This window comes from Mus musculus, chromosome 19, assembly GCF_000001635.26.
Source record: "Mus musculus strain C57BL/6J chromosome 19, GRCm38.p6 C57BL/6J".
Taxonomy (NCBI): Eukaryota; Metazoa; Chordata; class Mammalia; order Rodentia; family Muridae; genus Mus; species Mus musculus.
The window spans coordinates 17389794-17403074 of record NC_000085.6 but is presented as its reverse complement, the minus strand read 5'-3'; the positions used below and the strand labels follow the sequence as shown (position 1 = coordinate 17403074).

General features: G+C 43.7%; 1 protein-coding gene across 1 annotated transcript; it reads right to left on the bottom strand.

Annotated features, from left to right (window-relative positions):
* Window positions 1-1725: 1725 nt before the first annotated feature.
* On the bottom strand, window positions 1726-9032 carry Rfk (riboflavin kinase). Its single transcript, NM_019437.3, has 4 exons — window positions 8683-9032; window positions 7726-7877; window positions 4395-4497; window positions 1726-3602 (listed from the first exon to the last, which is right to left on the bottom strand). Exons 1-4 carry the CDS (start codon window positions 8762-8764, stop codon window positions 3472-3474), a joined length of 468 nt encoding a protein of 155 aa, NP_062310.1. The 5' UTR covers window positions 8765-9032; the 3' UTR covers window positions 1726-3471.
* Window positions 9033-13281: the final 4249 nt, after the last annotated feature.

The window sequence follows — 13281 nt, the reverse complement described above, 5'->3', positions numbered from 1 at the left end:
GCTGGTCTCCTCAGACTTCAGTGCTGAAGTGCTCTTGCTTCAGCCTCACTAACGCTAGAGCCCCAGGAGCATGCTACCATACCTGGTTTTCCACAGCCTTTACATAGCGTGGCCACGCTCATTTCTCTATACATTCAGTTCTTTCTTTCTCTTCTTTCTTTCTTTCTTTCTTTCTTTCTTTCTTTCTTTCTTTCTTTCTTTCTTTCTTTTCTTTCCTTCTTTCTTTTTCTTTCTCTATCTCTTTCTTTCTTTCAAAACACATGCTTTATTTATATATTATGGTTTAATACTTTATGCTTATGGGATTTCTTTTTTTATTAGATATTTTCTTCATTTACATTTCAAATGTTATCCCGAAAGTCCCCTATACCCTCCCGCGCCCTGCTCCCCAATCCACCCACTCCTGCTTCCTGGCCATGGCATTCCCTGTACTGGGACATATGATCTTCGCAAGACCAAGGGCCTCTCCTCCCATTGATGGCCGACTAGGCCATCCTCTGCTACACATGCAACTAGAGACACAGCTCTGGGGGATACTGATTAGTTCATATTGTTGTTCCTCTTATAGGGTTGCAGACCCCATTAGCTCCTTGGCTACTTTCTCGAGCTCCTTCATTAGGGACCCTGTGCTCCATCCAATAGATGACTGAGAGCATCCACTTCTGTATTTGCCAGTCACTGGCATAGCCTCACAAGAGAGCTATGTCAGGTTCCTGTCAGCAAAATCTTGTTGCCATATGCAATAGTGTCGGAGTTTGGTGGTTGTATATGGGATAGATCCCCATGTGGGTCAGTCTCTGGATGGTCCTTCCTTCCATCTCAGCTCTGAACTTTGTCTCTGTAACTTCCATGGAGTTACAGAGACATGTAACTCTCAGGAATGCAGTCCTTTCAAGAACTCACTCTCTGCTGTCTGTAGAAAACTCTCCATCCAGTGTTTCTGACTTATGATCACATCCTCTTTGGCAGATCTGATTTGTTTTCTAGCTCAGTCTCTAACAATGAAACTGATTTTTCTCTATCAGTCTCACTTCTGTCCCAAGTACAAGGGGGAACTGGAAGACAACAGCACTGGGAAAGGAAGATGGTCCTTGTAAGTTTCAAGTCACTGGTTCTCACACCTCCCCATCACCTAAGTGCCCTACCTGCAAGCTGCTAAGTCATCTCAGAGTTCATTCAGATGAGTGCTGAAATGCACTTCTTTGTAACAAATGGAAAGAATGCCCTGCAGCAATGTGTGGGGTTGTGGCACATCCATGGTTACAAAACAATCTTGAGGATTATACAGGAGTTAGACTTGTCTGGCTCCTTTAGCTCCCAATAGGAACCTTTATTCTTAAAGAGTTGACTTTTTGAGTAATGATATCCTCTGAATCCTTTCCATGTAAAGTCACCTTGCTACAGGAATTTTAAAGGGTGGGTGGGTGGTGGTGGTGGTGGTGTGTGTGTCTTGGCCAGGCTTGATGCACACTTTTAATCCCAGCATTCAGAAGGAAGACACACATGGATCTCTGTACTTTCAAGGATAGCCAGATATAGAGACCTTGTAAGGTCTTTTAAAAGGAGGAAAGACCCCTGAGATGGGGGGACTGGGAGGGGGAGGGTCCTTGAAAATAAAGCTCTTAGTCACATGAGCACCCTTACTTGATAGGTCTACTCAGGATTGTAAATACAGGTGTATAGTAACAAACAGCCAGTATACCCCAAACAGATACAGGATTCAGGTTGACAGGGGAAGAGGGAAAAAATAAGTCAAATTTTATTCCAATGCCTGCAAACATTCAGACTAATCAACGTGGTACCGTAATTTCTTTTAATACATCAATAATAGTTTTTGAATTCTAGAGAATTAACTAAGCCCTAAATCACACATCATGTAATTCCAAAATAACGACTAACAAAATGAGATAACATTAGCCATGAACATTGATATACTAACAAGCTATTCTTACTTTAAAAAAAAAAAGCCACAGATCTATTTTGTACTGTGCATATTTGTTTTTAACTTTCCTTCATAAATCCATTGATAATTAAGGTTTCCTTTAAATACAGGATTTCCAACATCAAAAATTCTATTCTGAAGGCTAGGGATGTTGCTCAGCCATAGAACACATTCACAGGGCTGAGTGAGTCCCATCCCTCCCCACACCACTACTTCTACACACATGCAGAGACCAAGTCTCTGGGTGTCTGTGTGTTGTTAAATTACCTTTCTATTTTCACGTGCATGCTCCCACTTAGGCAGTGCCTCTGCCCCAGCAAACCTGTTGCCATTCAACAAATGATGATTCAATGCCCCGGTGAGGCTGAAGCAATCGAGCATCCAATGTCAACCTTCTGCCAACATAAACAACTCAGGCCACCAAGAGGGAAAGGGGAGGAACCAGGGGAAAACCAAGAGGGAAACCAGGAGATATAGAGATATGCAACTGGAACTTATCCGGTTCTGAAGCTACAAGGACTTTTAAATTATGTTTAAGTGCCTGGTCATAGAGAACTGTACTTACTTTGAAAGCACAGGACCACACTTTAAAAAAAAAAAAAAAGGCAGGGCAGGGTTGGGTAGGAACTGGCTATGTTCATTTCAATTCCAAGCAAGTCTATAAATGCAGCTTGTTTTATTTTTCTTTACTTGAACCTGACCACCATTTAGTTTTGAGCAGAATGGCACACACACAAGTAATCTCTGGGCGACATGGGAAGAAAATAAACCAAAGTCACAAAAATGTTAAAGAGCAAAACCACCTAATCTTCAAAAAGGCAACATATAGACATCCATTGTATGGCTTCAAAAAGTAAAGGGGGCGGGAGCCTAGCTCAGTGGTCACACTTGCCTGGCGTGTAAGGCACTGGGTTGGATCCTCAGTACTTTGAAGAAAAGCAAAAGCCCTGATGAGGGGCAGGCGATCAAGGCAACTTCAACCTGAAGTAACTGCACACAGAGCATTGGGACACTACCAGGAAGTGACCTCAGGGGGAGTCGTGAGTGACTCAAGGAAGTTTGCAGGATTGTAAAAATATATCAATGCACAAAATGAGAAAAGTAACTCTAATTTTTCCTTCATGGGTAAGCTCTGTGTGTGTGTGTGTGTGTGTGTGTGTGTGTGGTGCACTTCCTGAAAAGCCTCTGTTCAGCACAGGCTGGCTGGGCTCACCAGTGCCAGCACACTCAGTCACAAGAACTATGGTCAGTCCTCATTTTCCTCAGGAACTTGCTTTTCCACCCACACTCACAGACTTTATTTTCAGTACAAGCTTTCTAGTGCTACATTTTAATCAACATATTACATCTAAAGTCTTGATTTCTGAATGAGTCTCTTAGTACTGTGCAACATGATGGAGTGAACTGCTGGAGACCACTTGACAGCTACAGGAAAACGCTTGATTTAAAATATGATCAAGATGAGAGTGTATCAGAAGCACTGTGACACTATGCGTGACACTAGTGGTAGGCAGGTAAGGGACTTTTCATTAGTGGCCATTCATAATTTTGCCTTTAGAAACTTGGAAGAAATTATCATCTTTGAGTTTCAAATGTTCGGGTAAATCCAGTTGCTTTTTAGCTTCTTCAATATCACCTTGAATTGCAGAAATAAGTGACTCTGGAAAAAAAGAAAAAAAGAAACTTCTAATAATCCATGTTACTATTCCTTTGCTCAGCCCCTCCTAAAAACACTGACTAAGCACCCTAGCCACAGCCCTGGGAAAGGACAGAGATTCAGTCAATGTTGGAACCGTCTTTTTCTCCAGGGAAAGCCAGTGTTACATAAAGTGTTCTCTTGTAAAGAGACCCTTCACCTCCCAGGGTTTAATGTCACACTATACCAACAGGCACCTGAAGACACCAGAAGCAGATCTCTAATTACTGCTTGCAGCACATACTGCCCAACCACCCTTGCAGGGTCAGATGCCAGGTGCCACCACTCACCACTAAGTGCTATGACTTGAGTGTCCCCTGGAACTCAGGTACTAGAAACTAAGTCCTCAAGGTTGAAGGTATTTGGGAATGGGAACTTTGGGAAGTGGGTCAGGAGGACAGAATGGATTCCTGAGTACAGAAAATGGCTGTGATACAAGAGTGAGTTCTCTTGGCCCTACCCTGTGGTGCCCACCCACTGAGGCAGCAAGAAGGCTTCACCAAGTACTGAATACATGCTCCTATCATGCTCTGACTCCAGAACCAAAACCACAGGAACACCTGGTACTAGGTCAGAGCAACAGAAAACAGATTAAGGCACTTAGTCTCCACCTCACATGGCTACTGAAGGTAAGAGGGATTAACTTGTACAATACTTAAAATAGTGCCTAACCCTGAATTAAAAGTGCTCAATTATTTGCCTGTCCCCTTCGGAGAAGTAGCTGTAATACTATCAAAGATTAATATAAACTCTTACCTAAAGAATCAAAGTTCTTTTCAGGTCTGAGATAGCCAACAATGGCCACATTGAGAATTTCCCCATAGAAGTCCTCTTTGAAGGTATGGATGATGTGTGTTTCCTATAGACAAAAATGTTGAAAAAGATTAAAACAGTTGGGGTGGGGTGGAGTGGGGCTGTAGAGACAGCTCAATGACCAGTTAAAGGGTCCTCTTCCAGAAGACCCAGGTTTGATTCCCAAGATCTAGAGGTCTACAGAGTGAATTCCAGGACAGTGATGGCTACACCACAGAGAAACCCTATGTTGAAAAAACAAAAAACAAAACCCTGAAATTCATCCAGCTGGTTGGAGATTCTTTCCTCCATCCCTGCTGGGGATCAAACTCAGTCTTTCTTTCACTGGGTAAGCACCCCAGACACCTATACACCACACCCTGGGTCTTTGCAGGCAGTCCTGAATGCAGCTCCGGGTAGCCTTGAGCTCCCCTGGCTCCTGCCTCCTGGGGACTGAGACTGAAGGCATTGCACATGCACCTCCAGGCTTCTCAGAGCCGTCAGTGACAGTTAACAGCTGCTACACTTCTCCATCTTCTCAATTTAGAGGGAAGTACTTGGCACACATTCTCTTTTATATCCACATTTAAAAAGACTCTTGAGGGGCTGGCTAGATGGCTTAGCGGGTAAGAGCACTGACTGCTCTTCCAAAGGTCCTGAGTTCAAATCCCAGCAACCACATGGTGGCTCACAACCCTCCGTAATGAGATCTGACGCCCTCTTCTGGTGTGTCTAAAGACAGCAACAGTGTACTTACATATGTTAATAAATAAATCTTAAAAAAAAAAAAAAAGAATCACCAAAAAAAAAAAAAAGTCTCTTGAAAATAAAAACAACAGAAACAAACAACAAGCTTCTCTAATACTTATATGGTAAAACCAAAAGTATCCAAAGTATCCAAGGAAACTTGAAAAGAGGACTGGGGAATTTACACTAACAAGAATCAGGCCTGCTGGTGCCGACCTGTGATTCCAACTACTTGAGGAGGCTATGGCAAGAGGATCTGGGCTCCAGAGCAAATTCACAGCCAGCCTTTGCAACTTACTGAAGTCATCTCAAATAATAAACAAAGGAGCGTGGGGCACTTGAATACAGCTCAGTGTTAGACTTGTTAGGTATGGGCAAGGTCTCAGGCTTACCCTGGTAGAGGTTCTAATCCTATGGACAGTCAGACAGTGTGCTCAAGGACCCAAGGACAGACAATGGCTCCTGCAATCCCAGCACTCAGGAGCTAGGCAAGACTAAGCTATGGAAAGCCTTTCTCAAAAACAGGTGAGATGGCTTAGTGGTAAAGGTGGTTGGCCACCAATCTAGAAGACCTGAGTTTGATCACCAATTAGATTATTAAAAACACTTGCTATAAGAGAAAATTACCTGGGCTGTATTAAAATTAATAGGACAACACTATTTTGTTAGGGCAAAATATTCTTCACAGATGGTTGATATTGACATATAACAATATTAAAAATAAACAGCCTGCCCTGAACTGCACGAGCATCCTGATCGTGGGTAACTGTGTTTATCCTCTCAGAAGAATTCAAGGCGGCCCAGAAATGGGCTTGATAATAGTATTTCTGTTATCTGAGTAGCTTAAAGAGGAAATGAAACAACCTCTCCTCCCTTTTCCTTCCTCGCCCCACAGAAAAACAGATGAGTGTTCTCACAGCAACACAACCTTAGGGACTTGAAGTCCTTAGGAGTTCATGGGCATTACTATTTCAGCAGTTCTCAACCTGTGGCTCTTGACCCCCTTGGCAAACCTCTACCTCCAAAAATATTTACATTATGATTCATAGCCATAGCCAAATTACAGTTATGAAGTAGCAATGAAAATACCCTATGGTTGGGTGTCACCACGACATGAGCAACTGTATTAAAGGGCCACAGCATTAAGAAGGTTTCGAGCCACTGGTCTCTTACATCAGCATTTTAACTCAGTTTTCTGTGACACACTTCTCTTATTAACTCCTCAATGTTAAAAGTTTTTAGCACAGGCCTGTCACTCAGGAGGCAGAGGTTGGCTCATGAGTTCAAGGTCAGCTAAGTATGTAAGCTGTGGGGAAAAGTAGGGCAGGAGAAAAAAAAAAAAGACTATACCCTCCAGGTGATTTTAGATGGAAGGGTTAGGAGGCTAAGTAGAATGTGGCCCTGAATATGAAGCCTAGTTCCATTCCCAGCAACGCTAAAAAAAAAAAAAAGGAAGAATGAAACAACAAGAAAGAAAGAGTGAGCAGGAGAGAAGAGGGATGAGGTTAAAGCATACTACAGTAAGCAGTGTCTTAAGGCAATCAATGATGCAAAGAAATGCTTTTTTTAAAAGGGCCTCACTTTTGAGTCTGTTAGGTGGTCCATAAAGCTTAAATAGACCCTTAAACAGACAAAACCAACAGGGCGTGATGGCACATTTCATCCCAGCACTGGAGAGGTAGAGGCAGAGGCAAAGGCATGTGGCTAGATCTCTGGGAGTTCCAAGCCAGGTAAAATTACACAGTGAGACCAATAAAAATGACTGAATAAAACAGGTAATTTTGAAAGATGAGGGAAAAGGCCCACTTATAGGACACACTGAAAACAAAGAGCGACACAATGGCAATCCTTCCTTCTAGCAACTACTCTCTTGTGAGACAGGATCTCACAACACAATCCAGGCTCTATTCCTCTCCCTCCTACATTGGATGACAGGCGTGTTCAACGGTGTGGCTTTAAACCAAAATGGAGGGCTGAAGTGATAGCTCAGCAGCTAACAGCACACTAGGACCCAAGAGCTTGCTTCCCAGCACTGAAGCTGGACAGCCTGGGCTAACGCCAGCTCTTAGTGGATCCAACCTTCCTGGCCGCCATGGGCACCTGAGCTCATGTGCACACCCACAATTAAAAATTAAATATTTAATTTAAATGGCTCACGGCTATCAATCAAAACACAGAGAGATTAGCAGAAAACTATTACAAAACCTAATCCAACTATATGCTCCTTATGAGGAGACTCTTTATTCACAGAAACAGAATAAAAACATGGAGAAAACTATCCCATTGAAATAAAAGTAAATAAATGCTGGGGGCGGGGCAGGGATGAAGTGGAAGGAAGGAATGTCAGTTAGCATACAGCCCAGGCTACTTTTCTTCCTGTTATTTGTTTGTCTGTTTGAATTACGATCTCTCTAGTAGTCCTGGCTGTCCTGGAACTATATATACCAGTCTGGCCTTGAATATCAGAGATCCACCTGCCTCTATAACTGTGAAACCCTTAAGCTGAGGGGTTCTGTGTGCATTTAAAAGAGCAAGATGTGACTCTTACCATGGACTTTTTCACATTCTTATAGTACGGGTTCCATCCAATGCTCACCACCATTTTATGGACATCGCCGCTCCCAACGCTGGCCCAACCATAATAAATGCCAGTAGACACATCAGCTGGAAGATTGTCCACCACTTGTTCAGGAAAATTGGCTAAATAGAAGTAAACAGATATTCATTGCTACAAGATTCACATTAAACATTGATTAAAAACATATTAAAACGTTAACTTGAATCATTACACTCCCAGGATCTTTCTGTTTTCCAACCTTCCACATTCCGACTTGAATTTCTTCTCTTCAGACAGCACAGGTTACAAGTGAGGCACAAAGCAAGTGTATAAATCTCTTCCCTCCACCCCAAAAAGCCACACGAAAATGCCCAAGTGGAAACAAAGACACGAAATAAACACAGAGGTTTATCGTAAATTACCCATGTAGTCCTCCACTTGGGAGGCTACGAGAGATCCCCTGAGAGATCCCCAGAGCTCAGGGAGTAGGAGGAAGCCTTTGGAAACAGAGCGAGACCCTATCTGTTTGAATTAAAACAAGCAAAAGTCCCTGCTTTTTCCTAGTAACGCCCCTAAGTAGGCTGAGTCACTTTAAAAGATTCTTATTTTCAAAAAACACAACCCCAAATCCCCAATTCAAAGATTGACTTAATAGGTCAAGGCACAGCCCAAGGCATCAATTTTAAGAATGGACAATCAAGTCTTGATTACTAAAACTTACGTAGTCAGACCAAATAAACGTCGGCTCTCATAGAACTACCCGTGTTGTCATTGATCACTACACAGTAGCATCATTAGAATGGAACTTTCAACAGCTTGAGAGTTCGGCCAATCCAACCTGCGGTGCCTTCCCGGACGGGGCTGCGCAGCTCGTCGCTAGCGGCAGGAGCGCGGCTGCCGGGTCCCCTGCCCACGGCCTAGAGCTCCACGGCCCCGCGACGCGCTCACCTGTGGGGATGCCCAGTTGCTTGGAGCCGCGGCCGAAGCCACGCACCACCTGGCCGCGGCAGAAGAACGGCAGGCTCCTCATGACGCTGACCTCGGAGGACGCGGGCTGCTCCTCGCTCCGTGCCTGCGACGGAGCCGCCGTGAGTGCGGCGCCGGGGCCCGGACCAGCCGGGGGATCCCGCGGGAGCTGGGCCGGCGGAGCGAGACACCTGCCGCGACCAGTGCCTGCCCGCAGGATAGCACCCAGCCGTCAGATCCCAGCGGCCGCTCGGCCGGAACTACGACAACCGCGGCGAATGCACAGGTCTGCGGCCCAGGCGACCGGCCTGCTCGGCTTCCGTTGCTCTCCCGCCGTAGCCCCGCCCCCGCCGTTGCGGACCCGCCCAGAAGCCGCGCCCCGCTCGCCGACATCGTAGTGCGGACCGTCCTCACCTCCTGCGGCTGAGGCCCCGCCCTCGCCTCTGTGGCCCCGCCCTCACCCATAGCCCAGCCTCTAATTGTCGCCTTTTCAGCTTCTGAGTTTGGGCTTTGCTGAAATAAGCGTTGCTCACAAGATAACTTAAGTTGTTCTTTTCCTCCACAATTTTGAATAAAATTCTGCCCAATCTTTGCAATCACTTTCTTTTCCCTTACTCGTATGTAACTCTGAGAATGTTCAGCTGATCTTAAAAAATGTTTTCTCTATGTTGGGAACATTCTTGATAACGTTTCATTTCCTTGACTCTAGTATACTAACACAAAACAGGTATTTGTAACTGACTGTGAACAATCAGTTGAGAGAACTCACTGCCTTCAGACCAGCATAAAACAAATATGTGTTGAAAGAACAAAGCACACTACCAAGGTGCTAGGGAATTAACGGGAAGGAAACTGTAACCCCGGGCCCCATAGGACACTCGCCCAGTAAACACTCTAACAGAAGTCTTTAGAAAAGTTTAAATGACTGTGGCTGCAAGCTCACGCTAGCCCTAGATAAACTAGAATTTGAATGCAGACCCTGCTTCCTTGAGCAGCCAATATATGAGAACTACTTAAATGGGAGGATCTGTGCGAGGGGATACTGGGAGAAGGGAGCGCTGCTATTGGGACGTAAGGTGAATAAATACTTTTTTTTAAACAGAAAAAGAAAACTACTTAACAGGTTGCCTGGCAATATTAAAAGTGTGAGCCAGGCATGGTGGTGCATACTTATAATGCCAGGAGTCAGATGCAGAGACCACGGGCTACAGAGACCTAAGAAACTAAGAATGTAATCACTTACCTGCTTAGGGGGGGGCGGTTTCTTTTTTCTTTGTTTGTTGAAGGTGGTGGTAATTGGATACCGGCTCTATTCCAGACTGGCCTGGAGCTCACAACTCTGTCTCAGCCCTTCTGTGTACTGAGATTATAGGCATGCACTAACACAACTGGGTAAGAATGTTTTTAGTGCTGTCTTCCAGGTGTCTTTCATTCCAAATAGTTGATATGTTAGAATGGTAGTTTTCAGTTTCTTCATCACCAGTGACAAAGCACACAGGGAGGTGAGAACCAGATACATCATGCTGGGTTTTATACCACCAAGTCCACGCTCTAAGGGAGTGAGAGAACTGAGATAAAATGAGGAATAAAGATAGATGGTTTTGTATTTCTTTTGGTTTGGTTTTTCAAGACAGGGGTTCCCCGTACAGCGCTGGCTGTCCTGGAACTCACCCTATTGACCAGACCGGTCTTGAACTCAGAGATCTGCTTGCTTCTGCCTTCTAAATTAAATCTGGATTAGAGGTGAAGGTGTGCCCCACACCTGACCTAAAATAGATGATTTTTGAGAAATAAAATAGGAAGGGTGTGGATTCAAGACTAGCATGACCTACAAAGTAGGTTCCAGATCAGCCAACTCTGTCTCAAAAGAAAAAAAGAAAAAGAAAAAAAAAAAAGAAAAGAAAAAGGGAAAGAAGGAAGGAAAATAGATGCTAAGTACGTGTCATACTCTCTCATTTAATTTTGAAGCTTGGTTTTAGCTGTGTAGCCCTGGCTGATCTGAACTTGCTGTTTAGGAGAAAATGGCCTTGAACTCACAGAGATTCGCTTGCCTCAATCTCCCAAGTGCTAAGATTAATGTCAGGCCCCACCATGCCCAGCAAATTCCTTTTTCATGAAGCTATTCGTATGCATTCCTATAGATGCATACTTTGTACATTCAGGTAGCTATGGACAAGAAAATTCTGTTTCTTTTCCACTGCATCTTGGTAGCCTCCGAGGGCTCTCTTTTACTTAAAAATGAAGTTGCCTTTCCGGGCTCTATCTCTGCTTCATCTAGTCATCAAGTCAGAATCTGTCAAAGCCACTTCAAAAATGGGGGCCAGGAGTGCTTGCAGATACTCAGATGTGTGTTTCATCCATGTGATTTATTGTTTTTCACACTCATTAATAGTGCTCCGATGTATTTGGTTCAGAAGATACGTTACTGGACCTTCTTAATTAATATTACTTTTGCAAATCTAGAGTTGAGAGAGAGAGAAAGAGCATGGAGTTGTCAAGTTTAGTGCTTTTAAACGTAAAAATCTCCAAAGTATTTCTATTGCTCTTTCTGAATTGCACTTGCAGTGCTTGGCCTCTGCCTGCAGGGAAGGAGACCCTGCCCAGCCATTGACTGGCTAGCAATTTTATTTACCAATCAGAACCAACTTGGGGCAAGGACCCTCAGCATCTTACATATGAATTCTCATGCAATTCTCGGGAACCCAAATAACATAACACAAGTGTTAGACTAAATCCACATCAGTGTGCAGCACCAAGCCTCTGAGGAAAAGGGTTTTATGTCTCTAGGATGGAAAATCATGGGGGTACAGTCAAATGACATGCAGAGCCTGCTGGTAAAGCCAGTTCATGCAGATTCCTTTGGGCCCTTGTTTGGCTGGCATCTTCAGGGATTAACTTCTTGCTGGAGTAAGGAGGAGGCTACCTTTGTCATTGTAAACCTATGCCCTGCTTCTATAAAGGCAGAGAGAGCTTGCTCATAGTTCGAGTGATGTTTGTTTGTTTGTTTGTTTATTCATTTGTTTGTTTTTTCAAGACAGGGTTTCTCTGTATAGCCCTGGCTGTCCTGGAACTCACTCTGTAGACCAGGCTGGCCTCAAACTCAGAAATTCGCCTGCCTCTGCCTCCCAAGTGCTGGGATCAAAGGCGTGCGCCACCACACCCGGCAGTGATTTTTAAAAAGGATTTATTTTATTTTTGATTGTGTATATGTGTATGCCTGTGTATGTGTACGTGTGTGCACGTGAATGTCAATTCCTGTGGATGCCAGAACCATCGAGTGTTCTGAAGCTGGAGTTACAGGCAGTCATGAGCTGATTAAGGTTCCAGCAACAGAACTTGGGTCCTTTTCAAAAGCAATACATGCTCTTGCTCAAGTACTGGGTGGTCTCTAGCCCAGCTCAAATAAATTTTATGTTAAAGAAATATGGTTATCTATTCTGATTTTCTTCAACAGATAGTATTAGTACAGCTGAATTAGGTTCATATCACAGTAAATATTATATATATATATATATATATATATATATATATATATATATATATAGAGAGAGAGAGAGAGAGAGAGAGAGAGAGTCAGCATTGTACTGGGTTTGAATAAGAATTGTCCCCATAGACCCATATATTTGAATACTTATTCACCAGGGAGTGATAGGACTCTCTGATAGGACTAAGTATTAGGAGGAGTGGCCTTGTTGGGGGAAGAGTATCACTAGGAAGTTTCAAAAGCTCATGCCAGGCCCAGTCTCTCTGCCTCTCTACATTGTAGGATGTAGCTCTTAGCTACTGCTCCAGTGCCATGCATGTCACCATCTCCTGCCACACCATAATGATAACGGACGAAGCCTCTGCAACTGAAAGAAAGTCCCTTTCTTTCATAAGAGTTGCCTTGGTCATGGTGTTCCTTCACAGCAGCAGACCAGTGACTAAAACAACCATGAAAACCAAATTCATAGAATATTTCAGTGAAATTTGAATCAATTGAATTTGTAATTATTGAAGCACACAGATTTTTTTCTTTTAAAAAATATTATTATTTTTTTTTAAAGATGGGGTCTTACTGTGTAGCTCTGGCTGACCTGGAGTCAGCTACATAAACCAGGCTGGCCTTGACCTTACAGATATCTACCAGTCTCTACCTCCCAAGTCTCTGGGATTAACGGTATACACCACCACTTCTGGCTAAATGGATTTTTTAAAATATCTGATCTGAGTCTATTATTGTAGAAAAAAGAAGCTGAGACTGAGATCCTGGGACCTGCTAGACCCAGAAAGCCACAGAGAATCTATGACATCTATGGAGCCTTTGGCAATGGCCTTCACTCACCCTTGCTGGGAGGCTAACAGGTCCCTATCTCTATCCAACTATACCAGGAAAACCTGTAGTGAGATGCTTGAGTACTTAATACACCTCTCACGTGCATGAGGCTGGAGATCATGGCATTAATGAATAATTATATAATCTGCCTTGTATGGGCTATACACCAAAGTTGATGCTCCTTCATAGAACATTAGTCGCTTCTCTGGGAAACCCTAATGTCAAGCTGGACCTGAAGATGACATATACCCTGACTTAAAGTCAGA

Excerpts from the sequence above, each read along its gene's own strand:
- Rfk (NM_019437.3), bottom strand. The coding sequence starts at position 8,764 with ATGAGGAGCCTGCCGTTCTTCTGCCGCGGCCAGGTGGTGCGTGGCTTC. Across the intron at positions 4,498-7,725 it reads AGAATGTGAAAAAGTCCATG|GAAACACACATCATCCATAC; the intron begins GTAAGAGTCACA and ends TTTTGTCTATAG. Across the intron at positions 3,603-4,394 it reads AAAGAACTTTGATTCTTTAG|AGTCACTTATTTCTGCAATT; the intron begins GTAAGAGTTTAT and ends CTTTTTTTCCAG.